Genomic DNA, 15,672 nt, shown 5'->3' with positions numbered 1-15,672 from the left:
GCCATTTTGCTGTCTTTTAGCTACTTCTGGTCTCTCTTCTCCTATTTCACAGCCCTGTAGATCATTTTTAGGGTTTTTTGTTGTTTTTTGTTTTAAATCCTAGATCTGCCCATGGAGTCCAGTATTCAGCTACAGTTTCAGCTTTTGGCTGAGCAACCAAGAGCTGCTGACAGTTCAGTTCAGAAAGCATTGCAACTGTAGCTTTTGCCTGAGCAGAAAAAGGAGGGTTTGTGAGCTGAAGATTAGCCTCTGCCCTTGCTCTGTGCAGTAACAACACTTTTAAAAAGTATTTTCCTTCATTCTGCCTTCCAAAAAACAAAGTGAGTGTTTTACTTGGGAGCGTGTGAGATGCAAAAACATATGGTATGAATGTGGCAGGTTTTTTATTACTGCACATTCACTTTGAGAACTGTATACTTGGGAAATGTTTAGAGGCACGTAAAGAGACCTAGAATGGGGATGGGGGGGTGGGTAGTACTGGTCTTTACCAGTAGTTAGTGTATAAATTAAATAGAAAGGAAATATTAATAAAACCAAGTGACTTGCAGATGCTCTCTTTTAGTTTTCACCTGGCTGCTACGAAAGGACATGCAGAATGCCTCCGGATTATGATGACACATGGTGTGGATGTGACGGCACAGGATGGTGCAGGTATGTCACTAAAGTTAAACCTATGTTATGCCATACATAGGACAAGATAAGTTTTCAAAATACAGAGTTGGAAGTCAGTCTACAATGTGGCCCAAGCAATTATAAAACTGCACTTGGATGTATAGTTACCTGTTTTGTGCAAATGAAGTGACAGCATGGACAAGTTGTTTCATAAGTGTTCAGCTATTCATTTGCATTCATCTTTTCCCTGGAGGGTAAACTTAATTACGCTAATTGCTCATGCAGATGCAAGCAGAGTTTTTGCAGGCAAAATTCATTCCTCCAAATTTGAAATCTCCACCCTCAGTCTTATAGATTTAAACATGCTATTGGACCTGAGATTACAAAATAATCACCTGGATCTCTAACATAAAAATGTAATTTTTTATTTTTCTGTAGGATTTTGCAGTGTTTAAATCAAGGCCTCATTTATAGCTTTCTATGTTTATCAGGCCTACTAATCCCTCAGATGTACTGGAAGTGCGTCAGGACATTTCTTGAGCATTATGACTTGAGCTAATTGGGCAAAGTGGAGCTGAGAGCTCTCTCCTCCACTGGTTCAGTCTTCAAAAGTGTAGTGTGGTAGTCTTTAATGTACAAGGGGGACAAGGGAAGAGGGCGGAACCTAGTAGATTTTTTTTAATGGATCATGCCCTTTCATCCAAGTTGTATCTACAGAATCAGTGCCTTGTACTTCCTCTAGGCAGACCAGTTACCTGAACAGCCTGCCAGTGGTCTGTCCTGTAAAAATAATCGACTTTAAACATTGGGTGTACTAGGTCCATCTCTTGCTCCAGATGCCAAATAAGGGTCTGGCTTTCTTGTACCTGACAGAATAATCCACATATAAGAAAGCGTCTGATTCTGGCAGGAGAATTCAAATTTTACACATGGATGCACCTCTGAGAGTAATTCACTTTGAATCTCGGGCACTTCATAGAAATCTAACACAAATGTTGTCACCTCATCACATTTCAGGATTTGCACATTGTTCTAAATGGCAAAGTGGCCTAGGCTTATCTGAGAGCATCACGCTGATGCTTGTTTCAATTTGAATGGACTTCCCTCTTGAAGTCATGGGTTTCTTTGTACAGTGCCTTGGAGCACATCCTCAGTGGCTTCTGAGTGTCTTTCTTAATGAGTACTGACTTGACTCCTTTCTCTTCACTTTTTTCCTGACTTCCCATTTTTTTCTGGGGCTCCTTGAATAAAAAGAGATGAGATACTGCAATCTCTGGTCATGCTTACATATACGCTAATGCTCTTTTGTCTACCAGTGCAATGTGAACACTCTCAAATTAATGAGATTTGTAGGAATGTAGTCCCCAAAGTGAGTGTAGGTTATAGGCCTTACTTGCCCAATTCACAGGAAAAATCAGTATTTTAGAATAGGATAGCTATCCTGCCTGGAGCTCAAGATGTAGCAGCTCTGCTTCTTCTGTTTGAGGGATACTGTTTGTGGGATAGTTCAAGGCCCAAGATGGTGGCCATCACAGAAGCACTTGATGGACATCGCTACAGCAGTTCTGTCAAAATCAAAGGGAAGAGAAACAAGGTGATGACAACATTGCTTTTTAGAGAAACAAAGCTTAAATGCACAATTTCTTTTTTTCAGCAAGAAAATATGATCCAAACATGAACTCTTGCTTAGGGCGAGACTGACTTCTGCCAGGGTAGATTTTTGTATGATGTTTGCAAGAGCCATAAATTGGGATAATTTTTTAGTACTCAAACTAAAGAGTAGTATAACAATTGCAGAGTAATTGTAGAGTAGGAAGTAACTGTTGTTCATTTATTGTGAAGCTTTCTATCTTTTTCCTAATCCCTGCTGTGATGTTGTTGATTTAGAAGCAAATGGAGCAATTCATAATCTCACCTTTCTGGAAGGGGCAAGGTTGGGCTTTTCATAATTGAGTACTTAATTTTTTTTCATTACTTAAATTTAGGCCACAGCGCTTTACATCTAGCAGCAAAGAACAGCCACCTTGACTGCATCAAGAGGCTTCTTCAGGTAAAGTTAAATAAGAACTTAGTGTTCTCTGCATATTTTTTCTCTTGCTCTTCTTTGTCCAGTACTTCACACCAGTATCCTGTATTCTTGGAGCAGAATCCTATTTAGTTTTGTGTCAAAATGGCACATTTCCAGCCATATAATTAGCATTTTTGGTGCTTAAGCACAGCTTACAATTGTATTCCCTGTGCAGTGTGGGATGTGTAAACTTATGTGGTAGGATACGGACAGGCTGGACAGTATGTGACTCCGTGTACATATGCACTGGTTCTACCTGGCAAAAGCCCATAACAAGTGCGTATTATGTCTGGGGTGTGGTGGAGGCATTAGCCTCAATAGTTGCATGTTTAGGGTACTTGCCCAGAGGGGGGGACCTTGGCTCTAGACACCCATCATCTGCAGGGGTTTGAATTTCTGACTTTCCAGCCCAGCGCACTAACCATTAGACCACTATCCAGTCCTTTCTCTGGTGTTCCTCTTGAAGCTGATCCCCTGGGGCAGCCAAGGGAGGGAGATATTTGGGGCCAGGAGAAAGAGAACAAGCTAGATTGTGTATGTGTGGCTCAGTGAAATGGCTGTCAACCTAGAAGGGTGTAGGCTGTGTGTTCTAGCATGTCCCTTGCTCCCAGTGGGGCAGAGACTTCTCCACTGCTGTCTGTCCGTTTTATCCAAAGACTGTTGAAGCTGAGCCAAAGCACCTTGCATTTAAGAGAGCACTGGAGAGGGGCTGGATAATGCTTGACGTGTGGCTTGGCAGCTAGAGCCTGTACTGGAAGATCAGGCTGTAAACAGACATTGCCTTTGTGCCATCATAAACATTTTTATGGCAGCACAAAGCCCAAGCAAACAGATGTCCATGCCCCAAGTTGAATCACAAATGCCCAAAATTGTGTCTGCACAATAGGTGGTAAAAATGTTATGCCACTCTTTAGCAGTGCACATCTGTTTCTTTATGGCAGGAGAGTGTGGGCAGCCCAGAGCTTCCCGTACTCTCTAGCTGTCCTGGACAGGCACACACGGAGCTTCAGGGGCCCTGAAAGGAAATTGCTGGGGCATGCAGCACTTGCCTGTGGGAGCACTTGCCAGGATTCCCCTGTTTGCAGAGATGCATCTTGAGTTGGGGTTTGATACACGTACCCAGGGAACCCTCTGCTGGGGGATTTCTGTGGTGGCCTCTACAAACAGGGGATCCTGTGGTTCCCCCATTTGCAGTTGTCCTGCAGGATCAGGCCCCGATGTTGCAGGAATGGCAGGGACCTGACACTGTGTCACGCAGTGAAGCAGATCAGCTGTGCCAGGACACATCTCAGCACAACTCATCTTGCTCCAAGCACAAAATCTGCTTACAGCCTCAGAGTAAGCATCTCAGAGTAAAGGGGCCTAGAAGTTGGGGCTTCCACTTCCTGAGAGGGAGTCTAACTACTCAGAGGTTAGGGCTAAAACATGGGCGCTTCCTCCTCTTCCCCACATTTGGGATTTCTGTAGCTATTGTTTGGGTGCATACAGCGAAACCAGATTCTACCCTTGGTGTTCATATTCTGTCTCATTATAGTCAGGTGAGGCGTTTGGCTTTTCAGTCTTTCTTCCTTGTTCTCCAGCTTCTCCCTAAGTGGGTGAGAGAGAGCAGCATTATATCTTCACACGTAGCTCCCGATTTAGGAAATTGCTTTTTTGCTTCACCCCTCCTCCCCTCCCCGCTCACTGAGGTGGCAGCCTGCAGCATGGATTTCTGACAGGTCACCAGACTTATCTAATTTTCCACGCTCCCTTTGAGGTTGAATGCCTTGGAAAAGCACAGTAAGGAGAAGGGTTTTTTTTAGGAGGATGTTGAAAGTAGCAAGTAGGAATGGGAATTGTGAACACAAGAATTAAAGAGTGGGCCTACTTGCCCAGCAAAGGGAGTGAGTGAGATGACTGATTTGTAGTTATGGTTATGAGACTCTCTCAGAGGCAGGAACAGGGGATTTGGGTGTTGTGAAATGAGCTGACGGGTGGGTGTTTGCATGAGTAGAGACATTAAGGGGGAAGCCAGAGAAGTTAGCAAAGATAGCTACTGACTGAGTTGGCAGAGTAGAGAGTGAGAGGCTGAGTATGGGGGAAGGTGATGGCAATACAAGGCTCTGTGGGTACTCAGGGATGGGACAAGTTGGCAGTGCTGAAGGAGGTAAAATAAGGTTGAAGCAATTGGGCATAAATGTTAATGATTTCTAAAACAGTCTCAGTCATAGACACAACTGGTACTGGTCATGGTGTGCACAGTGGTTTGATTAATTGAACAACTGAATAGGGTGCATACATAGACAAGTACCAACTAGCTGTCCATTAACTTATCAGCTACAACAGCTTACTACTTGGTTGATATTTTACTTGTTTTTTTTATAAAATTATTTAGAAATCAGCACATTGTTAAAAATATAAAATAATGGTAACATTCTTCAGTTAGTTTGTGGTCCACAGATCATGTTCCTACTTCTCTACAGATTTGTTTTACATGATGCAAGCTGTTTGAAATCTGAGGAATGCGTAAGCTCATCTTTGAAGTCAAATTCAAGGAGATGTATATGAAACATTAAAGTTTAACCTTCCTTTACAGTTAGTACAAGTTAGTAATGTGTATAGACCCACATAAACTTCTGCAAGGCTGTTGCTTATAGAAGGGTTAAAAGACTCAAGCCACATTTTTGCTTTTCAAAAGCTTTTTTAAAAGCAAAAACGTTTTAAGTTCTCAAAATGATATCAAGGTCTCCTACATCGAAATGTTTCTTGACAAAGGATCATGGCCATTCTACATAATTAAAAACAATAAATCTTAGGAAAGTCAAGATTTTAAAATCAGTCCACCATAATGGCTAGCATTTTAAAAATCCCTGTAAAGTAAATTCTGATTAGATGTATTATCGTCCTAGGTGCTTCAGGTGTTATAATAGATGATTAAGCACACATTTTCTTTTACAAGACTAGAAGCAATTAGAATTCGAAGACCAGAACTGTAGTATAAAAGATCTGGCTTGGCTTTTTTATAAAAAAAGGGAGGGTTTTTTGTGAGTGTTCTCCCTCCAAGGCATCTGGATACAGACTTTCTGAATGCACTGCTACCTTTGTTCACATCTTCTCTCAAGAGTATTTCCTGACTTCCATACAGTGCCTTTCAGCAGGGAGTCAGGGTTTATTAGGTGGAAAACCATCCCTTTTTAATGATTTGATACTCATACATTTCTGTGGACCAGGATCGATGTGGTAGCTCATAAAGCTGGTTCTTCCATAATGTCAGCTGAGCTCTTCTGTGCTTTGCAGCAAACATGCTTCACTTTGATTTCTCTTTAAGCACCTTTTTCTTTCTGCAGTCTAAATGCCCAGCAGATAGCACCGACAACTCTGGCAAAACAGCTTTACATTATGCAGGTAACTTTTCTGTTGACTGTTATCTGCTCTCTTGCACTGTGACGTTCATTTAGTCCCCTTTGCTCTTGGAGTTTGACAAGTGCTGTTTACATACAGCACTCATGGCTCCTGTTTCTGAGGACTGGAAGAAGAGTGGGTGCAACAGGATGGAGTAACTCTACTTCTGTTCCCACACAGAACAGTGTTTATTGTACTTTTTCAATGTTTTCTTGTTGTAACATTTCAGTATCTCTGAATTGTTCCTGCTTTTTTTTTTAATTACAGTAAATTTTGTACTTTAGTAGAATAGAGTATTGACTTTTTGCAGCTTGAATAAGCAAATTATACATGTCTGCATGATCAGTAGCTGTGCTTTGGCTGTGCTTTAGGACAAGAGAATCAAGTATAGTACATTACAAAATTTATGTGCAGAGAGTAGAAGCTTCAGTGTATTAGGAGTCAAGTGTCTCAGACATTTGCACCAAGTGACTAATTTCTTAGGCTCCTGGAAGATGCTACATTTATCATGTGATTAACATGTTAATTGTGTGACAAATTGTAACATGCCACATGTGCAAGCAGTTTATAATGAGATAAAATGGCAAACCAGCCACAAAGATGTTATTTGTTAAAGTGTGGAACGTCTTTGTGGCTAATATGCTATTCTGCTTTAAACTGAGCATATGATGTGTACTCACTCCTGTATCACTCAGTGCTCAGCTCTCTCTCCCCCAGTGCAAGGGAGAGGCAGGGTGGGAGAGCAGCCAGCTCCCTGGCAGTCTGCCTGGCAATGAGCTCTCAGAAGGTTTGCAGACAGCCTTATCCCAGTTGCCCCTCAGTCTGTCCCAGGTTGCTTGCTGCTCCTGAAATTTCCAAGTGTGTCTATAGTATAGGACCCCCAAACACTGGATTTCTGGGTCCCAGGCTATAGGTGTGCCTTTGAAGGGTCCCAGGACCAGACAGGGGGCAGCTGTGTCCCAGATCGAGTGGGGGAGAGGGTGGGCTGGGCCTTGTCCATTCTCTGCCCAGTCCCACCAACTAGTTCCCTGGTGCAGGGCTGCAGAGTACAATTTCCATCTTGCCAGTACACCGTTCCCCAATGCCAAGCTGCAAGGCAGAGCTTTAGCACCCAGCATTGGGAACCATTCCCAATGAGCATCTGGAAAGATGCATAATTTTGATGATCCAGGATACAATTCCTTAGATCCCACTGCACACTTATATTAATGTCTGCCAGAAGAAATTAATGTCTGCCTAATGCTACTCTAGCTCTGACTACTTGTTTTGTTTTAAAATAAATCTTACATTTTACAGTGTAATCCCTTTTATATTCCCCCTTCCTTCTGCTTGGATGGTGAAAACAGATGGGTCAATTTGATTTGCTCATTCTTAGACATTAGCATGATACCGTACTATTTGGGTTATATGGAAGATGGAGAGACACCTAAATTTATGCACACGTTCTTTCCATTGTTGTTTTCTTTTAAAAAAATATTTAATGTTTCCCAATCTAAAAATTCTTGAGTAAAACTTGATGTTTCTCCTGTTATAACCTACAATGTAGAGACAAACATTTAAAGATATGATATAATTAATGTTTTTAACTTTTCCTAGCTGCATGTGGCTGCCTTCCAGTAGTTCAACTTCTGTGTGAGCACAAGTGTCCAATCAACGTTAAAGATTTGGTATGTGTCTATCATCTCACTGAACACTTTAAAATAGTTTTACTGCCTTCAGGTAATCAAAATTCTGTTACTGCTGCTCTAAGCAGTATGATTCCTGTCTTGCCTCAGATTTCTTTGAGAAAGTTGTCTATATCCAAGCACCTAAGTTTTTAATGTATTTATCCCCACAACATGCTAGAGATAGAGAAGTGATAATATTAAACCCTATTTTACAGATGAAACTGAGGCATAGGAAGATTAAATGACCTGCCCAACATATAATAGAGTAGGTAATTGAACCTGAATTTTCCAAGCCCCATATTCCTTACATGTGTAAGGTTTTAGAGAGGTTACATTTGAAATAGAATTGTCACCATGAAATAAGTATGAACGCCATGAACCACAAACTACTGCCAAGTTTTTGAGGTTTTCTGGAAAAATGCACTTTGCAAGTCAGAAAGCTGTTTGGGGCATTTTAGAGTTTAGACATGAGAGCAGGCATAAAAATACTCATCCATGCTCTCCAAAGTTGTTTCGCCAGCCAAAAATATCTATTCTCTTCTGTCCACCTACTGCTGCTTTTTTAGTATTGCGTATGCCACAAAAATTAGACCTAGAATTTGTCTCACTTTATCTTAAAGTGTTCGGAAATCATACTTCTGCTCCTGCCTACCTAGTTAGATTTTTGTTTGAACTCCTACAGAACAAAGGGAGCACAGGTGATAAGCAACGTTCCTAGGCTTTGCTGAGTGATTGTTTATTCATTAGGAAAGGAATCCATCAGCACAGGGTTAAAGTGAGCCAATTTACATTTATTACAAGAAAAATATAGAGTACCAGCAATAGCCATTGCCTAGGCATAATTACACTGAGCAATTTATGGATAGATGGAAAATTGTTCATAGGGGCTTTTTTAATGTATTCATAGGATGGGAACATACCTCTGCTTCTTGCAATACACAATGGCCATGCTGAGGTATGCAGACACCTTCTGGATCATGGAGCAGACATCAACTCCAGGGATAAAAATGGAAGGTACAACAAACTAGCTTCACTGTATTCATGATTTTCTTAATACAGACCTTTGGAAACTAAACCATCGCTTCCCTCTCCCCACAACCTTTTGTAAACTTGTCATTTAAGAGTTAACACCAGGTATCTGTGTAAGAAACTGCATAAGAAATCTTGTTTTTTGAGGAAGGTTTGTTAGGGAACTTGGCATGGGCATATTGAGTTACGTCTAAAGGAAAACTTGAAAGGGCAAATGTATAGCACTAGATGGTAATACCCCAGGCTGTAAGAAAGGTGTAAATTGAACTTTAAAACCCATCCGACAATTATCTGGCCACCTCAGGTACACGTTTTTTGAAGGCTTCTTGGTTTTATCCATTGTATCTATTCCATATCTGATTCATGTAATCATCCCAAAGTTGGCTCCTAAAACTCTAGTACAGTCAAGACATGTTCCCAAAAGGCTTTCATCTCTTTAAGTGATCATTGATATACAGTGATGATCAGATAATGGGAAAACTGCAGAGAAAACAAAACAAAGACTTGACAATAGAGATATGCTGGATTTTGTCTTACTGTTACCAATTAGGGCTTTATTGGATTTGCAGGCGGTTTATTTGTCGAATTTACATTTTAAACAAGAGCATCCAAAATACATTTTTCCTTCGCTTTCTTTTTATGATATTGTTGATTCAAATTTTTTTTTAATTTATTATTTTATAAACCAGCATTGAAATTGCCACAGCGAAACAGATGGCAAAGGAGATTTAGCACTTACTTGCTGTAATGCATAATAAAATGATCTAGAGTGCTTTACTGTTCCTTGACAGTATCCAGGAAAATCAGAGTTAGCTCTTCCTTTGGTCTGATGATACAGTGCATTACAGTAGGGTTTTGGGGTTTTGTTTTGGGTTTGTTGTTCTTGGCTATTAGTAATCCAGCCCCCTTTGTCCACTGCTCAGTTTGAATGGCCATGACAGACCTGTAGATCTACAGGGCTGTCTACTCAGAGAACTCTACCTTTCACTCAGAGCTTCCTATGGAAACTCTTAAAGTTCATTGTCCATTTGCATTAGAGCACTTCGTTCTTCAGCAAGCAGCACAGCAGTTGTAATCCTGTTTTTTTCAGAAAGTAAAAGTTGGGGGTGGAAGCAGAGCAGAGGGTGCTAAATGGGAAACATTGTTTTCCTTCTTGTCCCCCAGCCCCATTTGTGGATGCTAGTTTCATGTCTTCAGTTCACAAAATCAGAAATATGCACAGTTCCTTAAAAGGAAAAATAGGAAGTGCGTATTTCCAACTCAGTGTCCCATCCAGATTTCACTGAGTTATTATTTTGATTTTATTATTATAAAATTAACTCTATAAGGTTGCTTGAAATAAATAATATTCTTCACTTTTCTGCCTTGCACTGCTCTTTGTCTGGTGCAAAGCAGTACGAATCATCTCTCCTGAGCATTTCACTCCTCTGAGAAGACTGCATTTGATCGGTGGGTGCAATGATTGGTTTGACAAGCATGGAAGTAAACAATTATTGCTGTGATAGGGTCTTTCACAGCACAAACACTGTTTAACAAACTGAAGAACAGTGTGTTGTATCCAGCAGGGTAAAGAATGTTAGAATGTGTTCAAGCACTTTTGATGAACTACTGTGTGTAGTTCTCTTCATCCCTGCCAGTAACTTGGAAACACAGTTAATACAATATACTCCTGCTGCGGGTAATCTCTGGCTCGAGATCTTGACACTCTTAAGACTGGCTAGCCTTGGAAGTGGAATCAACATAAGCCTTTTTGTTGTATAATGGAATATTTTTAAGTGGGGAAGGGAGACTAGAGATTTGAACTTTCCTCCTTAGGTGCACCTTTTGTTCTCACTAAGCATGTCAGTGACTTATTCGTTTTGCTGTTTGGCTGAAATAAGTAAATCTCTGTTTTATTTCTGTTACCTTCAACAGCAGTGAATGAAATGCAACTGTGTTCAGATAGGTGCTCTTGTATTGCACTAGGCCAGCAGGGTGATTGTGGCTGAGATGTTTAATGATTAGTTTAACCCAAAGCCAAATAGCCACTTGCTGAAATAAGCTGTGCATCAGCCACCTCCTGAAAATGCAGTGCAGAAAATGGAGAGACCTATAGAACACTGCAGTCCTTTGGAAAAGCCCCAGCTGGTGTTTGTGGGAGAATTGTAGGAGTGATAATAGTGCAAAATGAGGAAGGAAAACTGGTTATAATGAAAACATTTTCCATTTTATCAATATTCACATGGGCTCTTTATCATGGCAATGTAGTGTGACAAAGCTACAGCTCTCACTAGTATGCTTGACATGTTTCGGGTCTGTTTTATTCTCTAGAACGGCTTTGATGCTGGCTTGTGAAGCTGGTGGTCTTAACACTGTGGAAGCCTTAATCAAAAAAGGTGCAGACTTCAACCTGGTGGATGCCCTTGGACACAACGCCCTCCATTACTCTAAGCTCTCTGAAAATTCAGGGATTCAGAGTCTCCTCCTTGCAAAGATCTCTCAGGATGCTGGTAAGAGGAAATAGCCTGCAGCATTGTCCTCTCTTAACTTCAACTTGCTACATAAAGGAAGCTAACTTATTGAGAATAGAGCTAGTTGGTTAAACAGCTACCTCCAAGAATTACTGTGAAGCTGCACCAATCTGCCTGCCAGGTGCTTCTTAGGATATAAAGACAAGATCTGTGCCCCAAGGAACTTCAAGATAATACCCAACATGAGATAAAGGGGTTAGCAGGACATTAGGGAGCAGCAGGAAGGGGAAGGAAGAGAGGTAGGCACAGTAAGGTAATGGAGTAACATAGTAAAGTCTAGCACACAATGGGTACATTTACATGTACACTTTACTGCAGAGCTGATTGATTAGTTTTGCAGTAAAGCATCACTGTCTACACATGTGCCCATGTTGGGGCCAGTAAATTAATTAACTCCTCAACTGGGTGTAACCTACAGACTTTTCAGGTTTCGTGCCATCCCTTTTACAGCTGAATACATCAGCATCCTTCCCCATCTCAGTAGTCTTTGGGTTTAGGTCCGATTGTTCTAGACATCCATGCCCCCCTTTAGACTGCTTTGCTTTCTGCTGCTGGTCTCTTTTCTGTCCGTCTGTCTCCAATAAAATTTCAGTCCCCTACATCACGTTTCTTTGTCAGGTGTTCAGAGCCTCCCCATCAACTGTTCCACTGCTTGCCTGCTAGCCCACTTGTCAGAATCTGTTTTCGTGGTTTGTCTTCCTTTTGTCTAAGGGGATTTCCATTCAAGTACAGAACTATTGAGGTTCATTAAACCTCTAGGGTTACCCACTGTGCCACCTCCCATTGGAATTTCACCTCAAGATGAAGGTAAAAAGACGATAAAGAAAGCATTCAAAATAGACTGTACGGTTTGATACATGATGGGCAGACAGCTTATAATCTCAAACTAGAAATCCACAAATTGAAGATAGGTCTGTTCCTCAGATCATTAATCAAAATATAGCTTGACATCAAGAGAGAGTAGGTGAGAGTAGGGGCAGTGCGAAGAGATTTGCCTTTTTTCCCCATAATGGTATTACTTTAAGGTAAATGTGCAACTTTTTTTTTTCTGCTCTACAGATACAAAATCACCAACAAAACCAAAGCAGGTATTTGTCTCTCTAAGTTGTTTGAAAACGTTTAGACTCTACAGATTGCGATTGCCTGAAAAAATGACAAGTGACTTGCTTATAAACACTAATAAATGTTGCTCTGTGATTTACATTCTATAGCATGAATATATTGAGTTGCTCATTGTATAGAAATGTCTCTCAGAAATACTGCTTTTTTATTTTTTGACTAGCCTCTAAAATTCAGTAACCAACCAGCTTTCCTTTTTTTTTTTCCAAAAGGAGGGTCTAGAGGGAATTTTACTTGCATGGGGAAACAAACTACAGACACACACAGTGAAAATGCAAGAATTCAGATTCAAAGATTGGAATTCTCTGCACTTTGTAGAGACTGGCAAAGGAAAACTCTTCAGGTTTCCAAAAATGAAAGCTATATTCCTATTTCTGGGATCCACCATATGTTAGAGAACCCTGATGATCTTGCCAGGTACAACCAGTGACAACTGCCCTGATACAAACTATTAGTGGCACAGTATTTTGCAGGGCATACAGTTTACAGAGGTGGCAGGAAACTTGGTAGATACGATGTGCATCAATTCAGTTGCACTATAGGAGAAACGAGTCTCTAGCCATCCAAACAGAAGTGTTGATGAAAAGGAAAAATAATCCCTATTAACAGAGTTGTCAGAAGCTGTGAATGAACTAAAGCATTTTGAGATCACTAGTAAAATGCTAAACTTCTCATTGGCTTTTGCTTTTTCACTAAATCTGTTTGTTTTTATTGAAGCATGGATTGCAAATAAAGAAGCCTTATCTTCATGCATGTTTAGTAGCTTTTATAATAGCAGTGTAGCCACTGTATAGGAAAAAATTGAATTAAACAAGGCAGGAACTGCTAAAATTTATTCTTAAGTGGGATTTTTAATAAAAGCAACTTACGCAGACTTTACTAACCAAACTAACAAAACTCCATTCTCTGGCCTGTGAAACTTTCAGCATGATCAAGTCTCTAAAGTAAGTTCAGAAAGAAGTGGAACTCCAAAAAAACGCAAAGCCCCACCTCCTCCTATCAGTCCTATCCAGGTAAAGAAAAAATACAACTTTGAATTGTTAGTGGGGTGGGGAATAAGTAAGGCATAATATTGAAAGATATTGGCTGAATTTGCTTTAGCAGTTATTTGATATGTCTGTCTCGTGTCTGTGAATGGATGTCTGAGGCTAGACTGACATCTTGAAACCCATATTGGTTACACTTATTAAAAAAGCTGCTGAATATAATGGTGTGGCCTAAGATAGAGCTTACAGAATACTATAAAAGTGGCGCTTCCATTTAAAGGTGATCCCTCTGCTTTGATGAACGGCTTAAATGCACTTCCATGTACACATAAATATAATGTATGAGGTTGAACTACCTCTTAACAAATAGGTTAATATTAAACTGAAACAGTATGACAACTATGCTGCATGTACTGGAATGGCTAAGCACAATATTCAGTTGTAAAGTTAGCTCTTGGGAACTAAGGCAGATTTATGTCTTGTGTTAACACAGGAAGAAGAACTCTTTAATGTAGATAACTCTGTGTATGTTTTTCAGTTTAGTGAATTGTCCTCTCCACGTTCAGCAACTTCAACTCCAATGGCTGGAAAAGGACAGGCATTCTTTGATGAACAAGCAAGCAAGGTTAGCTTCTGGGGTTTTAGTATGTTTAATAAACTTGGGTTCAATTTAGGTGGTTAAATACAGAAGCTTGATAATGGGGTATCATTGTATATGAATGACAACTTTTAAGCATTTAAAGATTTTTTTTACCAAAGTAAGATGTATGCACTTTGTAAGGTGATTTACTTTTAGCAAATATGCAGAGGTAATTAATTCATCATAATTAGTAAACATCTGGTAATGTAACCATGAAAGTAAGTCTTGCTGCTATGAGAGCTTGTTACATAGTGCAAATAAATTGTATGACACTATATAATATGCAAATTAAAGATAGTTTTTGTCCAAAAGGCTTTCAGGCAGTGACCTTAGTGTCTGATTTTGGTCCACACTATTCAGGACTGTTGTTCCTGAGCATAAAGCCTGCAATACAACATTGCACTGTTAAACATGTAGGCTGCAACTTTCCAAACTCCCTGTGGGGATTTGGATGCCCAAATCATGTTGATTGGAGTAGGAACCGGGGACCCAAATCTTGATTTAAACAGTCTAGCTCTATGTAGAACAAGGCCCCAGAGTCCAAAAGAAAGGATTGGTCTTTTGTAGGGTTTGACTTCTTTCTCAGATTATTTTTGTGAAGTATAGAACTTTAAGTAGAAGAATTGTCCCCTTGTGTCCCCACAGGAGGAGATCAGCTCCATACAGAGAGATAAGGATAGGCTGAGTGACAGCACTACAGGTAAAGTAAATGAAGAGGATCATATTTGCTTTTTCTCCAGTGGGACTTTTTTAGGTAAAGGATGCAAAGTAGCAACGTGCCGTTTGCAATGCTGTATGGGCCTAATTTTAGAATGTCAAACACTTCAATACAAAAATAACAATACTTTTATTGGGTAATAGTTTTGGTCTTGCAGCTGTAGAGCAAAAACTGCTGTTTCTACGTATGATAAAACCTAGTATTTTAGAAACGGACCTAGGAAGAATTCCTTCATTTAGCACACATAGTGGTCAGGAAAACAAATGAGTTCACTTTTTCTCAAAGCTATTTTATTCAAAAGGATAGAGTATGTAATAAGAGCAATAACTATTTAATCACCTTGGTTACTGCTGTTTATTTCAAAGGTGCAGATAGTTTACTAGATATAAGTTCTGAAACTGATCAACAAGATCTACTTCAACTGTTGCAAGCAAAAATTTCCTCTCTAACATTACGCAATAAGGAATTGCAAGACAAATTACAGGTATGTATTAAAAATTTTTTCACAAAGCAAAGGAATCTTAGTTCTTGAAACCCAGAATAAAGAACTGGTTATAGTTTTAAAGAGGCATGTTGTACAGAGAAATTAAGAGGGTTAATAGATAGTAAGTGCATTGAGGAACCAATCTTTGTCTTCAGTATTAAATTACATTTTTTCAAAAAGGGTTTATAGGTAGTAAGAGAATTAAGGAAATCTTCTTTGTTCTTTAGTATAAAAGTACTGTATTTCAGTTCTCACGTTTCCCATAAACTATTGGATATCCTTGTTTGTTAGAATGGTAAACTTCAAAACAGTGGTTAACTTATTGAGGGCTCACACTCTTATACTTGTCAGAGCTTTTCATTACTATGTTGTAAAAATCAGCCAAGATATTTGGAAAGACTGTATCTTCCGCTATATCTCCTTAGAGGAATTGGGCTCTGAATGCCCCTGTAAGTCTT

At 39.9% G+C, this 15,672-nt stretch overlaps 1 protein-coding gene across 2 annotated transcripts in view; it reads left to right on the top strand.

The window, feature by feature from the left end:
• The window catches only part of RAI14 (retinoic acid induced 14), a 51,603-nt gene that overhangs the window by 27,245 nt on the left and 8,686 nt on the right, over window positions 1-15,672 (top strand). The window contains exons 3-13 of one of the 2 annotated variants that reach the window (XM_025192626.1): window positions 563-651; window positions 2,598-2,662; window positions 6,007-6,064; window positions 7,658-7,728; window positions 8,636-8,742; window positions 11,068-11,246; window positions 12,327-12,355; window positions 13,313-13,399; window positions 13,911-13,997; window positions 14,658-14,712; window positions 15,096-15,214. In XM_025192626.1, the coding sequence (XP_025048411.1) occupies window positions 563-651; window positions 2,598-2,662; window positions 6,007-6,064; window positions 7,658-7,728; window positions 8,636-8,742; window positions 11,068-11,246; window positions 12,327-12,355; window positions 13,313-13,399; window positions 13,911-13,997; window positions 14,658-14,712; window positions 15,096-15,214 (946 nt within the window). The remainder of the gene's footprint in view (window positions 1-562; window positions 652-2,597; window positions 2,663-6,006; window positions 6,065-7,657; window positions 7,729-8,635; window positions 8,743-11,067; window positions 11,247-12,326; window positions 12,356-13,312; window positions 13,400-13,910; window positions 13,998-14,657; window positions 14,713-15,095; window positions 15,215-15,672) is intronic. The other variant, XM_025192627.1, reaches the window with a different exon arrangement.

Source organism: Alligator sinensis, unplaced genomic scaffold, assembly GCF_000455745.1.
Source record: "Alligator sinensis unplaced genomic scaffold, ASM45574v1 scaffold536_1, whole genome shotgun sequence".
Lineage (NCBI taxonomy): Eukaryota > Metazoa > Chordata > Crocodylia > Alligatoridae > Alligator > Alligator sinensis.
Note: the sequence above shows the minus strand (reverse complement) of the source record. Positions and strands in the feature narration are given on the sequence as shown.